Here is a 17,380-nt window from a genome sequence, read left to right as displayed (position 1 = left end):
CTTTACTCTCAAAATTACATTCGAATTGTGAAGAAAGAGTCCCTATTTATAGAGGGGGGAAATGACTAAAAAGAAATTAAACAACAAAATGGAGTTTACAACATAAATCTGAAATATTTGTAATAAAATATGATTTTGAAAAAAAAAATCAAATCTTATTACAAATATTAACCTAGTTATTTTGGTTCATGGTCAATATGCCATTTTTCTAAAACACCAAAAAATATGACCTTTGAAACTCAAAATAGTAATGTGCAAGGCCCAATACCCACAAAACATTGGTTGAAGGTGGCTGGTGGCAGAAGAGGGTTTTGACCCATTCCCAGCCAATGGGGAGGCGCCACGTGGGTGCTGGCTGGGGGAAGAGAAGGCAGGAGATGGGCCTTCAGATTGGACTGATTCTTTGGGCTGCTGGAGAAGGCTTGCGTGGGCTGCTGGAGAAGGAGGCTCGCGGGTCTAGGGCCAGGTCACAGGCGGGCCATGGCAGCTGCTGGCTGGGACGCATGGCGCGAGGGGGGCATGCCACTTGACGCTAGGAGAGAGGAAGGGGGAGGCTGGGCCTGAGCTTGGGGGCTTCGGATTGGGCCAAATTTCTTCAAAAATGTCATTTCCTTCATTTTCTTTTTCAGTTTTAACTATTTCTTTGTTCTCTCTTTTCATTAATGTCCAAATGCAATTTATTTCCTGATAAATAAACACAAATTAAATTTAAAATTAATATTTTCAATTATAAAATATATTACAATAAATTCATGAAAATATTAATTAAAACTTAATTTATTTTACACTTTAAAACCAATGAATTTGCATTTTTGAGCATTAACAATTATTTTGTAATTATAAATATTGTCACACTAAATTTTTTAAATCCATATATTAATATAAATAAATATTACATGAAAATTAAAGGAGCTTATAAAATGGCATAATCATAATTAATCAATCTAACTTAATTTAAAAAATGCTAATTAAAATGATTTCCAAATTTTGATCATATGTGCTCTACCAAGTCCACCTGAAGATTGCGATGAATGTTTCTATCACGAATTTCAGCATTTCTTTGAAGCATTTTCGGGAAGTCAGAAATAGGTCCATGCAATACTTCAATCATTAGGGTGTCGGCGGGGTCGTCATCATAATTAAAATCAAACAAACTCTCATATGCATCTCTTTCATCCTCGACAATAATGTTGTGCAATATGATGCATGCATACATAATATCTTTGAGAACATCTCTTTGCCAAAAACGTGTTGGTCCTCGTACAATAGCAAAACGAGATTGAAGTACTCCGAATGTTCGCTCAACATCTTTGCGTACCGCTTCTTGGCATCGGGCAAATAATTTTCTTTTCTCTCCTTGAGGCAGTGGGATAGTTTTAACAAATGTACCCCACTTTAGATAGATACCATCTGCTAGATAGTACCCCTTGTTGTATTGTGTGCCATTTATCGTAAACTCAACTCTTGGAGCTTGCCCTTGTAAGATATCAGTGAATATTGGGGATTGATTTAACACGTTGAGATCATTATTGGATCCTGAAACACCAAAAAATGCATGCCATATCCAAAGATCTTGTGACGCAACTGCTTCGAGCATGATTGTTGGTCTGTCGTGATCACCTCGTGTGAATTGGCCTTTCCATGCAACTGGGAAATTTTTCCATTCCCAGTGCATACAATCAATGCTTCCCAACACGCCTGAAAAACCACGCACCTCCCCCATTTGAAGTAAGCGACGAATGTCCCCATCATTGGGTTGTCTTAAATATTCGGTCCCAAAAATATCATTCACTCCTCGAACAAAATTGACTAAACATTCAATAGCGGTAGTTTCACCTTTTCGAACATACTCATCAACATAATCGGCAGGCGCTCCATATGCCAACATTTGCATAGCAGCGGTGCACTTCTGTAATGGTGAAAGCCCCCTTCTACCGACTGCATCAAACCTCATATGGAAATACTCCGAATGATTTTCTAGAGCTTGCACTATGCGTAGGAATACATGTCTACGCATTCTAAATCTTCTTCGAAATTGATATTCTGTATACACCGGTTCATCAGAAAAGTAGTCATCGAACAAACGTTGGTGTCCTTCTACATGACCCCTATCAATGTGGGCTCTCTTTCTTCCTTGTCTTGTTGAGCTACCCCCATCCATGAGCGCTTTGAAATATTGATCATCATGATCGTCAGTACACTCTGCAATTATGATATCCTCTAGACTCATATTGTTGTATGGATTCGGAGAATTTGGCGAATCCATTGTCGAACTTAGAGTATATGATATTTGGGAATGAAAGATGAATGAGAGAATAAAATGAAGGATTGAATGGAGAGTTGAGTAAAAGGAAGATTGAAATTTGGTATTTATAGACATGGTGACATATATATGTACCCATTAAAATAAAGGATAATTTATTTAAATTAAATAAAATACATAATAATGCGGTTGATAAAAATACATAGCAATTACAACTTCAGAATATTATTCTTAATATAAGTACACAAGTTTTCATGATCTTTCTTTTGTTCAGGAGTCATATGCGATGTGTCCATGATGAGATTATCCATATATTTTGTCATCCTATTATCTTCTGCCTCTTTCTCCTTTATCGCCACCAATTTCTCCAATGCATATGCTTTCCGTTCACTAATCTCTATAAATCTAGTATGTGTGTCTTTTTTTTCCTTCCCTTTTCTCTTTGCTGCCTTTTGGCCAGTAGGGCACACTTCACGTACTTCATCATCACTGATGTCTGCATTGGATGAAGAAGTAAATGCCCCTGATTCTGACACATTTTGGTTGGTACATTGTATTCCATTTCGGCTCATCCTTTAGCAATCTCCAACAGTCCACAAGCAGAAAATTTGAGTTGTTATTTTCAGATTTGTACAATTGATGTGCATTCTCAAGAATTTGCTCATCAAACCAACCATTGTGATGTGCTTACTGTACTCGTTTATAACACCCATTGAAATGCGCCACCTTTTGAGTCATCTTGTTCCAATGATCTTTGCATTGCCTTCCAGTTCTTGCTTGCTCGCCTTTTTGGTTGGTGTTGTAGTATTCTGCGATTCGAGCCCAAAAATGTGTAGAAGTTTGGTCATTCCCCACAATGGCATCCTGAGATGTATTAAGTCATCCACTTATCAGAAGTATAGTGGCTTCCTTGCTCCATTTGACTTTACATTTATGCCTTGATTCATCTTCATTGTGTAGAACTACATTTTCCAACCCTTCAACACCATGTTCAGGTTAGGTTTCAGAGACAAATGTTGATGATGTTTCACGATTCAAATCAATACTAGACTTTTCCATACTTGGCCTGTAATTTCTTGAAACCATTTCAGGTTGGTGTAGGGAAGGCATATGGCAGTGAATTTGTTGGTGTGAAGAATGGAGCTTGTTGAGGTGTCTCAAAAGAGCCAAAATTTTGGTAAGGGTAAGAGAACATGGGATAATTTTGAGAATTTGGAAAACTTTGGTTAAATTGAGAATATTGAAAATTTGGATTTTGAGGATTAGTAGAGTGAGTATTTTGAAAAATTTGATTGAAATGAGAATATTGAAAATTTGGATTTTGGGGATCGGTATGTGGAGAAAATGATGAATTTTGAAAAACTTGAGAATATTGAAAATTTAGATTTTGGGAGTTGGTATTTGGAGAATTTTGGGAATCCATTGGTAAGAAAATAAATTTTGTGATATTGATAATTTGGAAGAAGATGTATGCAATGGTGTGAAAATTGAATGAAATAAATGAGTATTTATAAAAAAAAAATTAAAAAATATTATGTGAAAACAATTATAAAAAAACGGTAATAAAATTCACATATTTGTTATATATGTAAAATGTTACATTTATATATATATAAAGCACTGTTACCTGACAGAGACAACGGTGCCTTAATTTTGTTGAAGCAATCAAGGACTCCAATGCTTGACCATGTTATCCGTTAGAGTCTTGGTCAACAAGCTTTCATTTAAGCTTTCGCGTTGTAGTTGCTCTTATTCCATGTATTATGTATTTTAAAACTTAGTATTTGCATAATTAATTAACTAATTACCTAAATTTAATAATTAAAAGTCCGGCCAATTTTTGAGAAATTCTTCTCGAATTTGCTTCCCCAGTTGCCAAAGGTATAAATTTAATAATCATACTTTCGCAAATTAATAATAGATATCAATAATCTAACCTCCCCTTTAAAAAAAAAAAATCAAACCTCTATCACATATGTGCCAGTTAATACGAGCTTACAACAATAAATCATTTATTTGTAAGCAGAGTACTATGTAGTGTATACATTAATTTATCCCAGAATTCATTTCATAATGAGTATTATTAGTCAAACAAAACAACACGCCATAGATTAATAAGGAAATGAATATTCTCCCATATCTAATTTTTCATTCTCTCCTTTTCTTTTCTTTTTTGACAAATTTTATTCTCTCTTGTTTGCACATATATATAATGATGAGAAATCATCTTTGTTTTGTCCAAGTAGTCTAATTAAAATATGATTTCGAAGCAAATCAGAGTCAGACATTATACATGGAAGATATCAACAATATTTGTTTCGTTGTATCCCAAGCAGTTTAAGAAAAGGTTTGCATATTGTACCGATTAATGATCTAATTCTTGGACCAAAGGCATATGTACAATTAACTTTTAATACGGATTAACCATTAATTAAATAGATCAATAGGTGTTACTGCTAGCTAGTACCGCTACGCTTAAACAGGCTCAGCGGCCTCACTTAGAATTTTGTTTCACAGATAAGGAGGCATGTGAATAATAATTTATGAAAAGGAGAGAAAATATAAAACCGAAAAATTTTGTGAGAGAATTAATTTTCTAAAATTTTGTAGGTGATTTTCCAACTATTACACAAACACCGTTATAATTATCATGTATGATGGTTAGTCGTATTTAAAATATTTTTGCAGAAAATGAGTGCAGTGAAACTTTTTCTTTAGTAAAATCTATAGAAAGTATATTTAAAATGGACTTAAGAGTTCAGCAAAATTTTAAACACTGAAATGTTATTAATCCAAATTAATAAATATCAACAACAAAAAATTCAGAGGGTCAACTAAATTTCATATAAAGGTGAAAATGAATAATTAACTTAGATCGTTTAGTTATAACAACAATTAAATTATTAACACTGTAATTGGAAGTATCAATTCAATATTTTTTAATCAAATTTATGAAAGAAAAAATAATAATTAATTACTAGTTGACATATAAAATATGAATATTTATAAAATCAAATATAAAATCACGGATTTTAATTTTTTTAATTTAGATAATTTTACTAAATGTATTTTTCTTCTCTCCAACTTAACACAAGAAAATAAGTTACTCAGTGTGACATTTAGGGATACATTTTGAATTCCTCAAAACAAAAAGGTGAAACTATATAGCTAAGATCCGGGGAGGTTATGGCATTTCCTAATTGTTTTTCCGTAGTCAACAAATTTGTGTGGGAATAATCGTTTAAAAGTTTGATTTTCACACAATTTACTAACTATTTATTATGCTTCCCAACCTAGTTGATCAAACAAAATTTCACAATGCAAAACCATTGGCACAAATTTTCATTAATCATATAGCAGAGGAACAAAAAAATATAAACTTTAAGGAGAAAACAATTATAAGAAAAGCAACAGAACGGGAAAGTAAGTAGGATTTTATGAAGAAGAAGAAGAAAAAAAATGTTGTATAGTTCGAGCGTTCATTTACCCAATTTAGTGCCGTCTCCCCAAAAATCTCACTTCAGCAAGAGGGCAAAAAAGCACCTCAGAGAACCAATATTCATGAAAACCACAGGTTCTTCAAATATACAACTGGAGCGATCAGCCTGAACTTCTCAAAAGATAACTAGATTTAACAACCTTCAATATGTAGGCCTTGATAAAAGCTTTTAAGCATCGCTCCCAGCAATCCACCGCCAAACACCACCAGAACCTTGCCTCTGAGGAGCCGAAGTGAGCTCCATATCCCGTTCGAATGCTGACTTTTGGTTCCGGAGTTCTTGTACTTCATCCTCAATAGATTGCATAGATTCCAGCATCTTTTGTAATTCGTTGATTTGGGCCTGGAAAGTTCAAATTTCAATAGCGAAGCTTAATTTCCAAGACACCATCCAATAATAAAGCAGGATCAAGTTTTTTTGTTAAATGAAGAAAACAGAAACCTCGAGTTTAAAGCATCTTGATCTCTCAGACACCAGTTGGCCCTGGACTGAATGTAGTTCCTGAAAGAAGACATTTAGTACAACGAATTTTACAACAGCAGGGTAGAAATTGAACATATTTTGCAAATAATTTTCTTAGTAAAAAATACCTTCACCAACTCGCCATGAGTACTATTGATTTCTTCAACCGCCCCTCCCAACTTAGAATTTTCAGCTCTAACTTCTGCGAGTGACAACTCCAACACATTTTTTTCTGCTTTAACTGCCTCAATCTCAATCTTTAAATCTTTCCTCAAAATATTGTTTTCAATTCTCTTGGAGTTTGACTCTGCAACTACGAAATCCATTTTTTCATTCTTGCTCAAGGCATAAGCAGCAGTCACAGAAGCTGCAGCTGCAGCAGCTGCAGGTGACTGCAAAATCTTGGGCCGTGACAAATCTGTTGGTTTGGGTCTCAAAACAAAAACCTATAGATAAAGGCAGCCAGGTTAACAAAATTATGGAAAATAAAATGACAGGCACAGACTATGGATAATAAATGTCTTCTGAACACTTGGACAAAAATCAGCGGTGGAATACACTCAGGATTAAGAATCTAATATTAGGAGCTTTTGGCGGAGAATGATTCAAAAGCCTTCTTAAGAAGTAAATGACACAAATGGACTAATGAATTAAAATAAAGATTGAATGTTTAAAACATATGCAGAAAAACAGGATGTAATACCATTATTGTCTTCAAAAAGTACAATAATTTTTTTTTTAAAAAAAAAGAAAACATTGCTTGAGGGGGGTAGAAAAACACCAAGGTATCTGACTGATTCCATCTCCTGGTCATTATATGCTTAAAGTCAATTTCCTGTTCCAGGCAGAAAACCCCAAATTCCTTAAATGACAATAAGATGTCATATATCTTTACTACTCTCTCAGATAACTCCTTATCCTCTTAAAAATATGACCGGCACCTTTCCTCTAATTATCCTCTTACAGAATGCCAATGCTACTAGCATGTAGCTTATTGAAAGAGTAAATAATTTTATTCAGCTGCCCGAGGCCGCATTTGTAACCCTCGTGAAAAGAATTGGTCCTTAACCCAACTTAAATCCCTTTCTTTCCCAAAACAAAGATTGACCATTAAAAGAAAAAAGGAGTAATTGACCTCACCCTTCAAGAAATGCCACTCTTTTACCACAGTAGAAAAAAACTATCCCCATTCAAAACGCCAATACTATGCAGCTATGATGTCAAGGAAATAATTTTCTACTGGGAAGTGGACAATGACCAGAGTACTTTTTTTTTCCTTAATATTTTCCCTAATTCAATATCTCTACATTTGCCTTTATATGGAAATTATTCAATCAATGCATTGTGTGAAATGTGTATGTTCCTAACTCAACGGATATGACCCACTTTAAATGCGTCAGGTAAAGAATAATTCCACTGGCTAAAATTGTAATACTGAAAATATTATATACCTCATTGCTATATTTGCCGTTGTAGCCCCCAAAAGCAACCAAATGCTTTTGTCCTTCAATTAACACCGAGCAAACACTGACTCCCTGTTTTCAAAATATACATTTATACATCACATATGGATCAACTTGTCCATCAGCTATTTAGTCACCTCAGATATATGCTTCACGAAAACGAAGAGAGACATGGTGCATAACAAGACTAAAACTATACATAACTAAGAGGGGGGAAAGAAAGATAAATGATTAATTTCAGATTTAGCCTATACTCCATAGTAGAATGAAGAAATAGATGGTAGAATGTAGTGGCAATAGGACATAAATGAATCTCAAGCTGGCTCAAAAATGCATACAAAAGGTACAATAATAAAGGCTAAAGTAGTGACCTCACTGGCAAGGGGATCTCTTTGCTTCACACTCGTCAATACTGACCAAACAAGCTTCGACATATCTAGCACCAGAGTTTCTGGGCAACCTGTAAACAAATATAAATTTTGTAAAAGAGAAGCTAACAGTGGAATTAACAAGGGATATAAGTATCTTTTGAATAGACTTGTAACATAACGTTGCACATACCATTACGATTATCTCCACCACCAACTATATACCAATTCTCGTTAATTGTTATACCAGCATGACCTCCCCTAGGAGTCACCAAGTCACCTAGAATTTGTGGTTGAGACCACTCCATCTGCAAAATGGGGAATCTTATGATGCCAAATTGTGAAATGTAACTGAAAATGAAACTAACTTGTAGACATATAGGGCATAAAAATCACATCGTTCAACATAATTTATTCAGCTTATATGTAAAAGTTTTGTTAATTTATATATCATATTCATAAACATTTTAAATCTATTCTCCTCAGAACTGTTCAGTAAAAGATTGAACACCCCTCTCCATAAGAATACTCTCTCTCGACACATATTCTGTCAGAACCAATAATCACTTACATTGAAATATATTGCATACATAGTGTGGTGAAAAATGTATTAACAGATCCTCATATAACAGGGTTGGCAACAAAAAAGTATGACATTACATAATTCAGAAGTATTTGATCAAAAGAAATGCTATTTGAAGGAGAAACTGTGATCCAACAGATAACTCTAAACTCATTCATCCTCTTCTCAACAATTGCTAAACTTCATAGCACCTTTGTATATGCATGTTCATGCATCTACACACTTGTCTGGGTATGCATTCAGCTTATAAGCTATAGCTAAATCAGATCAATAAGAACATAACCGGAGAATAAAAGGACTAGGGTCCTAACAGAAAGACTTACCGACTGCAAATCCAGTACATGAAGATCATTGAAAAAACTAGCATGAGAACAACCACCAAAAATTAAAAGGTAATGGTCTGCATGTATTGCGGCTGTATGATCAAATCTGGGAGCTGGAGATGTCTGCCTATCATAACACAAGAACTTAATACAGAAATCTTCCAAAACCGTACAGGTGATTGTCCAAATAGTATATTAGATACTTACGTGGTTTCCAACACATCCCAAGTCATTGTCTCCAGATCAAGAACATTTACATCATTCAATAGTCTTCTGCTCCTATCTTCTCCACCAAACATAATTACCCTAGAACCAACAAGAGTTGTGGACTGCCCCGCACGAGCTACCTGGAATATACTCCACAAACATACCAAACATCTCCCTTAGTCATTAAATACTGAATTAAGTACCAATGTTACAGAAAAGGGAAGTTTCTCTCATTAAATGAAAATTGAATAAATGATAAGTTAGAGACAATCAAGCATTCAATGGTTATAGTATGCCCATTTTCGCTAACACAAGGTGTAGCTTGGGCAATATCACTTTTCCACTTTAAGGTTTAGTCCAGTAAAATATGAAATTAAATCAAAAACAGAACATGCAAATGAAATCATGAGCATAGGTATGGCCAATTTTATTTCAATCACAATGCACACTCATGGAAAATCATACTCAGCAAACCAAACAAAGCAAAACAATAATGAGCGTATCACGGGAAGGAAAGAATAAATCTCTTGGTTCAAATGCAAAACAATAAACTGTACAATAGTTGAGCCAGAAAAAAATAATCAGCCACAAACAAAGTTTTGTTAATTACCGGAACTTTTCCTGAAGTCTCCATAATGCCGCAGAGATGTGTATCCAAGTCAATAAACCAAACTACAAGTAAATGAACACAAAGTAAGATTCAAAACAATTCACCATGAGTAATATCAGAATCAAAACATTTGAAAGAGAGTAACATAATCCCTTTATAAAAAATCTTTAAGAAACAAACCTATCACTTCATCAGAAAATTTCTTTGAGAGCCCACCAAGGAGAAGTAGTTTATTTCCCCACTTAATCTGTCAAAACATAAAAAATTACCTATCTATTGGAAATTGGCAACCATGCAGGACAGGACAGGTTAAAAAAATGAAACCATAGATGACAGGATAGTAAAGGAAACACACAGGCACACATATAAAGAATGATTATGAAAGTGAATTCTAACCATATTGTGACCGGAGATGGGTGAAAGAGCTTCCTGTGAGTCACTGTCTTCAAGTTTATCAACATTTGTTTTCAATTTTATGTTAGACCATTTTAAATCTCCAAAGTCAAAGACCTGCAAAGATGGCCTAATATTATAGAACATACAATGACAAATTTCCAACTTGGAAGTAAGTAATCCTATTTACCTGAACATCAGATAGGTAACGACCATTACGACTCCCACCAGCAATATATAGTTTCTCATCAGCTACTACTGCTGCATGCTACAATGCGAAAAAAGGCAAATAATAAGTTGAAAATCTTACCCATAAATAAGGAAAATGTTTTTAGCAAATCATAGAATTGATGATGGACTTATAAACAGCCAAAGAAAACTTGATCAACAACAGTGGTAGACAATTTACAGGGAACTGGTGGATAATAGAAAAAGTGCACTGTTTTTCTTTGTTCAAAACGATTCGATTTGAAAACTCAAAATACCTTGTAGCGAGCAGATGGCCTCGGACCAGATACAGGTAGTGCTACCCACTGATCATTACCCAGTACTGATTGCCAATTGTTGTTCTCTACAATTCCCATTTCAGAACTCTGCAAGCAGGAAGCTCAAACTCATAAATTCCAATTGCTTTAACATTTGGCTCCTCAATTAAAGAGTTACACAATAAATTAACTGTACTAAAAAAATTATAGCAAGACTTGATCAGTGAAACTAAAACAATCCCACATGAACATTCTGAGTAATAGGAAAATAGAATGATTTAGATTCCTTTGAACTGAAAATAACAACAATGTAAGGCATTCAAAAAGCAAATAAGTAATCAAGAGTTATTCAAATTACTTAAGACAATAATCCAAGTTTCTCTCCCAATATATTTGGAGTTTACAAGTCAGTATTTGCAACAACCACGCAAAATTCAAGCACTCTGAGCCAGCTTAAACAATATAATGAAGAAGCCTTATTGTATATCACAAAACTTGAAACAAATTGTATCATTATTGGCTGCTTCGATCAAAATTGAAAATGTCTATAAAGTAATCATTAGAACATAAGAGCTAGGACTTTCTAAGTAACCAAACAAAATGGAGTGGTGATGCGTGATGAGCTTCCAACGTTACCTGAAATGAGGAGATCAGAGAGTGGAGGATTGTGGCCTGAGAATTGGGATCTGGAAGGTAGGGCAATGTGTGGGAAATCGAACGGTGATGAATCTCCGGTTGACAGAAGAATTCAACACAACCGTAGATCTCTCTATCTCTCGAGATCTCAAGTAGTACTAGTCGGTGGTAGAAGAAGGGTCCGTTATGTCCGTCGTCCTAATTTGTTTGGATTTGAAGTTTATTAATTAATTAATAATTTAATAAATAAATAAAAGAAAAAGAAAAGGTTTTAGACAAACCAATCTCAGCTGTTGACAGGTTTGGGTCCCCGCCGACACGGATGGTTGAGATTGGACAGATTTGTACTTCTAAAAACGAAGCTAATATTGAAAGAAATTGCTACTTTCCCTCAAACCAAAGGAAGAAAAAAATGCTTCCATTTTGTGTAAAACGACTTGTTAACTGTACAAGTTTGTTGTCGTTTAACTATTCAATATGTGTACAATAACCGAGACTACTTAGAGAATGGTGAGATTAATAATAATGGAAAAAATACACAAGTCACAGTGAATCGAAAGGAAAAAAAAACACTTGCGGTTAACAAAATTAACAAATTTTCCCTCTTTCTTCTTTCTTCTTATTCTTCTACCATTGATCACCGCCAACATCCGTCGACATCGACACACACCACCCAGAAAGAAGCGATAATCCCTGAGATCGCTATCTACCAAGCCCCATCACTTTACTCGACACTGGACACCATGGGTGCCCATTCGAAGTTTGCGGCACCTTCACCTTCAACTTTTATTTCGTGCCAACTCCACCGTCGAAATAATGAGTTTTTTACATGGTTGAATTCAGATTGTCAAGAAGATCAAATTCTAGCCACTCAAGTATTTTAACTAGTCACATTTAGAAAAAATTAACTACAATCAAAATAATACAAAATATATATAATATTAACAATATTAGGAGAAGAGATTACATAACTTAATGATAATTATCATAAAATTTAAAATTAAAAGTAGAAGAACAAGACAAGGTTTGAACAAAGTTCAAAACTTTTATCTTAAAACTATTTCCTCCCTTGTAAAAATATTTTGTTGGGATTACTCTCTAAAAATGTTTCTCACTATTTATAAAGTATTTTCTCGTATACTTGGCATAATTTATAAAGATGAGCATGTTATCACAAGTGTTCTATTTATGTAATGTGTTTTTTACTTTCACACATTATATACAAGTGAGCAAAATAGCCTTTATTTATAGAATTTTTATCTACCATTTGATTTTCAAACTCCACCAACCCCACCAAAATTAAATTTAGTGTTTATATATGGAATTAAAATGAGAAATTGGGAGTTACCAAAATATTTGCAATATTCAAAAAAACAAAAAATTATTTCACCGGCTGGCAGCACACTTAGGAGTCGCAGTGCCACACAATGACAAGGCAATCAAAGTTTTGTGCATTTCGTCCCAAATCTTTCTCACATGTTTTATAACCTCCATTCACATTTTTGGAAGTTAAAACATGCATACAACAACTATAAAATATTATAGCTAATGAAAATCAAATTCAAGATGTGTAACTTTTTTTACATATCAATTGGTGAATATTTGTGAGAGTTACAAAACTTATAATCATCATTTCTTAAGAATTGTAACTCCACTCTATATGTTACAAAAAAAAATATTATGATCATCATTTTTCAAATTTGTAACCCCACAACATATGTTATATTTGACAAAATAACATTAAAACCAGATGAATCAAGTGACAATTATATCATAAATCAATAAGGATATGCCACTGTTTTTTCTCAATTACTTTACAATATTTTATTTTAAATAAAGTTAGTCAATAAAGGTTTTTACAATCTCCCAATTTGGCAACTTGATAGACAAAAATATTTTAAGACTTTATTTTGAAAGATCCTGCAAAGACGAAGTGGTTAGAGCACAAAAGTAATGCAATTACTCCCCCTGCCCAAAGACATCTCAATCATAACCAATATCACAAATAAGGTTAACTTTTTGAGAAAGTTTAACAAGACAAGATAAAGTCCCAACAAAATAAAATACCAAATGAAATTCCATATTTTAAATGTGGAATACTGATTAAGTTGTTTAAACCGAATACAACTGATACATGTGTTAAGACAGAAACAGAAAAAACAGGTAAAAATCAACACACGAGAAATTTTACGTGGTTCAGAAATATTTTCGAATAACCTACATCCACGGGGCCACGCCCAGAAAATAAACCAATTAGTAAAGAAATAATGTGTACAAAAGCATTAACTTAAACAATGTAAGACTTCCTCTTAAACTATTGCCACAATCTTGTTATACTCTTCTCTACGAATCTGATTTTGATGAAACGTTGATTCTCTTGAAATCCCTTCAAAGAATAGCAAGTGCTCTCTTCCTCTCAAAGTGAGACTTTGATGAAATCTTCTCCCGAAGATCCTTAGAAACACGTTCACAAGAGATACCACCTGTTACAAGGAACAAGATAGATATATCCACAGGTACACTCTGTTGAGATTGGTTAAATATAATGTTTAAGTTTTTTACACGTTGAGGTGCAAAACACTTAACGATTTTCACTTAAAGAGAAGTGAAAACATGAGATTGTGTAGAAGAGCCATCTAAAAATGACTTTTTATGGGTCTAAAGTGATACAATGAGGTATCCAAACATTTCCAAAAAGTTTGGTAGCATTTGGAGCAATTTTAGAACTATTGGAGTGGTCCAAAGTCAGAGAGGGTGGCGATACGTCGCCCCTTAAGTGGCGTAACATTTCCTAAAAGCGAAGGGCTAGTAGGCGACGTATCGCCTGATACATCGCCTACATGCAGGTGATGCATCGCTTGGGTGATCTTTTAGGGTCGTACAGTTTATGTAAAATGCTTTAAATTATGTGTTTTAAAATGCTTTAATCCTATTGGTTAGACTAATGATGATCTCTACACTATATACATTGGTTATTAGAGTTGAAAAGTCTTGATCACACTTTCCAACTCTCTCTCTTTAAAACTCATTCACTCTCTAGCTCTCTAAGATCAAAGTTTTCTCCAAGAAACTCATCAAGCTTGCTTGACTTGCATGAATTTCAAGGCTTGTTCAATCTCAAATCTCATTCTACTTAGTTGAAGCTTCAAGCAATTGGGAAGGCTTGTAATAGAGATTTTGAACAACAATATTCATATTGTGTATAAGCCTTATAAGTTCTCCAAGTTTGAAAATTCAAGTTGCCCAATACAAATGTTATATCTCTCTAACCCAAATCTTGTATTTTGTAATTCTATTATGTTATTCATTGTTGCTGATAACTGTAATGCCCTGAATTCTCCGATGTGTTTAATGGCGGGAATAGTAGGCCGGGGGGCCATACTTGTTTAATTATGCCATTAAATGAATATATGCATGTTTATGATAATTATATTATAATATGATGTTAAATGCATGCACGTGGGTCCACATTTATTTACAGGGGTATTTTGGTAATTTGGCCCGTTGAGGGCATTACTGTATATTTGCTTGCATGTTAATGATATATTGTGAGGCCACATTATAATGTGGATTGGTTCGAGTTATTCGGCATGAGACGATCTTTAAATATAAATTATCGGTTTGGTCATAATAGGCTTAAGCTCGGGGCTCGGGGTGAGTCTCGGGGTGATTTTAATGATTAGAGTGTTACCGGACATTAAAGGGTAATGAGATATGAATTATTGGTGTTTGAGATTATCGAGATTAGCAGGAATTGGAGAGCGTTAATTATGATTAACGAGATAGGTGGAAAATACCGATTTTACCCTTGGGATGACTTTAGGAACCTTAAGTGACCTAGGGGCATTTAGGTCATTTGGTTTGGATGGCTGTAGAAAACAAAACAAAAACAGAGCAAAGAATTTCCCTTCCCGTACATCCTTTTCTCTCATTTCTCCTTTGGAGCTTTTGAGCCCAAATTGAGGAATCAAGCTAGGAAATCAAGGGGTTGAGTTCATAGAGTTGGTTCAGCCATTGAAGGGGATTTAATCTCAAGTTTGAGGTGAGTTTCAGCCATAAGTTTTCTAGTTTTCCTCTGTTTTCTTTTAGTTTTCAGCCTATGATTTTGTTGAGGATAGTTTGGATTAATGGAAGTTTTGATTGATGTTTGACTTGGGTTTTGATGAGGGTTTGATATAGATGATGTTTAGGGGTTGGATTGAATGTTTGGATGAGGTTTGGGACTGGTTTGAAGGTTTGGTTTCAAGGAGAACGCAGGGGAAGAAATTCTGGTTCTTTGCTGTTTTGCGAAATGAGCTGCGGCATGGCTATGGTGAGCCGCGGCCTATGTTGGTTTCAGGGGTGAAAATGCCTCTGTCAGGGAGGTGAGCCGCGGCATGGCTGTGGTGAGCCGTGGCCCACAGAGGCATTTTTGGCCAGAAATGGGTTTTTGACTTGGGGATTCAAGCCTTAGGCCTCGGGATCGATCCTACTACCCGGTTTAGTAGGATTCGATGTCTCAGAGGCTAGGTTTTGGTTTGGGAACCCTTTGTTAATCATTTTATTGATGGAATCTCATATTTGGTTATGACTAGGACATCGTTAAAGGACTCAAAGATTGATCGTTCTCAAGGGTCGTTCTTATATTAATTTTCACTCGAACCAGAGGTAAGAAAACAGTGTAAGAAAACTGCACCCTGTGTGTATGTGACATGCGTGATTGTATTGAGGCATATTGATTAATAAATGTGGACATGGATTGCATATTATATGCTAGTGAATGTTGTATACTTGTATATGTACTGACTAGTCAGGGACACTGACCTAAGAGTCCGAAATGGCATAGCGTCATGAACGTCGAGCCAAATGAAGATTAGATCTAATCGATATCAGCATTGAATGGCTCTATTAATGCTGGACCGACCCTAAGGTCGATGAACTTATAAGTGCTTGACTATTCTAAGACTAGTACTCAGAGCCAGGGCATAAGGCCCCGGTGACTGTTGTCACAGGGCTAGGGAACGATGTTCCAAGGTTATGACTCTATGTTCATGAGGAAGGTTATGTTGGTGACTATTCACCATGCACCTATCCTGATCAAACTTATGAAAGGATTACTTATCAGTTAAGCCTTGGTGACCCTATCGTCACATGGCTAAAGGGAGCTGTACCCACTTTTGTGACTTTTGCTACTGTCACCTATCTGTTTTGGACTGATAGTCCTGAATGGTTATTTTGATCATTGTTGATAATATGTCATGCTTTATTGTGTTTTCTTGCTGGGCCTTGGCTCATGGGTGTTATGTGGTGCAGGTAAAAGGAAAGAAAAGCTCACTCAGCCTTGAGTGGAGAGCTTAGGTGGTGATGTGTACATATGCGGCCGCTTGACCACCACGGCCAAGGAGTTCTCAGAGGAACTAGGGGGTTTACCCTATTTTTTCCGCTTAGGTCGGCGGGTTTATACTTTTGAAACTGTAATGACCATTTTGAGTTGTAAATAACTTGTAAACGTTTTGATGAGCTCATGAACAGTTTTATGTACTTAATAAAATATATCCTTTCCTTTTTACTGATTTTTCACCTTAGCCTGTTAATAACACTTAGAACACATTTTTAACCAAAGGACTCGGGTAACGGGTCAAATTTCCGGTTCACCGTAACTGTTCTGGGGTAACTAGGAAGTTACAACTTGGTATCAGAGCAAAGCCAAGGTTAAGGTTCCTGTAGACTGGCTGGGCATGTACACACATCACTGAAGTCAAGCTCGACTCATGGTTGGGTAACTATTTATGTAGTTATATGTATAACTGCTTAAATATGGTATATATGCTTTACCTATATGCATGAGACACCATGTTAAACCTGTGCCCTGAAATATTATATTCTCAGCAAATGTGTGCTAATTAGTACTGAGATTGCTGGAACATACTTATCAGTGTGGTTGATTATGAATTATTATGTGATACATGCTGAGTGCTAAATGTTATAAACATGTATCTACTTGAATAATTGAATGACTGTGGAATACGATAATTATCTGCTTGTTCTTGGAGCGTAAGGCGGCAAGAGGTTTAGTTATTACTACCTGACTGGCCGTATTGATCATTG

The 17,380-nt window shown here is 35.1% G+C and overlaps 2 protein-coding genes across 2 annotated transcripts; both read right to left on the bottom strand.

Moving 5' to 3' along the window:
- Nucleotides 1-991: 991 nt before the first annotated feature.
- On the bottom strand, nt 992-2,266 carry LOC133795652 (uncharacterized). The gene has a single exon (XM_062233105.1). It carries the CDS (start codon nt 2,264-2,266, stop codon nt 992-994), a length of 1,275 nt encoding a protein of 424 aa, XP_062089089.1.
- A 3,308-nt stretch (nt 2,267-5,574) lies between these two features.
- Nucleotides 5,575-12,252, bottom strand: LOC133797871 (acyl-CoA-binding domain-containing protein 4). Its single transcript, XM_062235961.1, has 15 exons — nt 11,575-12,252; nt 11,294-11,491; nt 10,658-10,765; nt 10,363-10,440; nt 10,176-10,289; nt 9,960-10,026; nt 9,780-9,841; nt 9,170-9,309; nt 8,963-9,089; nt 8,250-8,364; nt 8,060-8,148; nt 7,677-7,760; nt 6,354-6,671; nt 6,205-6,264; nt 5,575-6,105 (listed from the first exon to the last, which is right to left on the bottom strand). Exons 3-15 carry the CDS (start codon nt 10,754-10,756, stop codon nt 5,932-5,934), a joined length of 1,527 nt encoding a protein of 508 aa, XP_062091945.1. The 5' UTR covers nt 10,757-10,765; nt 11,294-11,491; nt 11,575-12,252; the 3' UTR covers nt 5,575-5,931.
- Nucleotides 12,253-17,380: the final 5,128 nt, after the last annotated feature.

This window comes from Humulus lupulus, chromosome 8 (assembly GCF_963169125.1).
Source record: "Humulus lupulus chromosome 8, drHumLupu1.1, whole genome shotgun sequence".
In the NCBI taxonomy this organism is placed as follows: Eukaryota; Viridiplantae; Streptophyta; class Magnoliopsida; order Rosales; family Cannabaceae; genus Humulus; species Humulus lupulus.
This window is presented reverse-complemented; position numbering and strand designations above follow the sequence as displayed.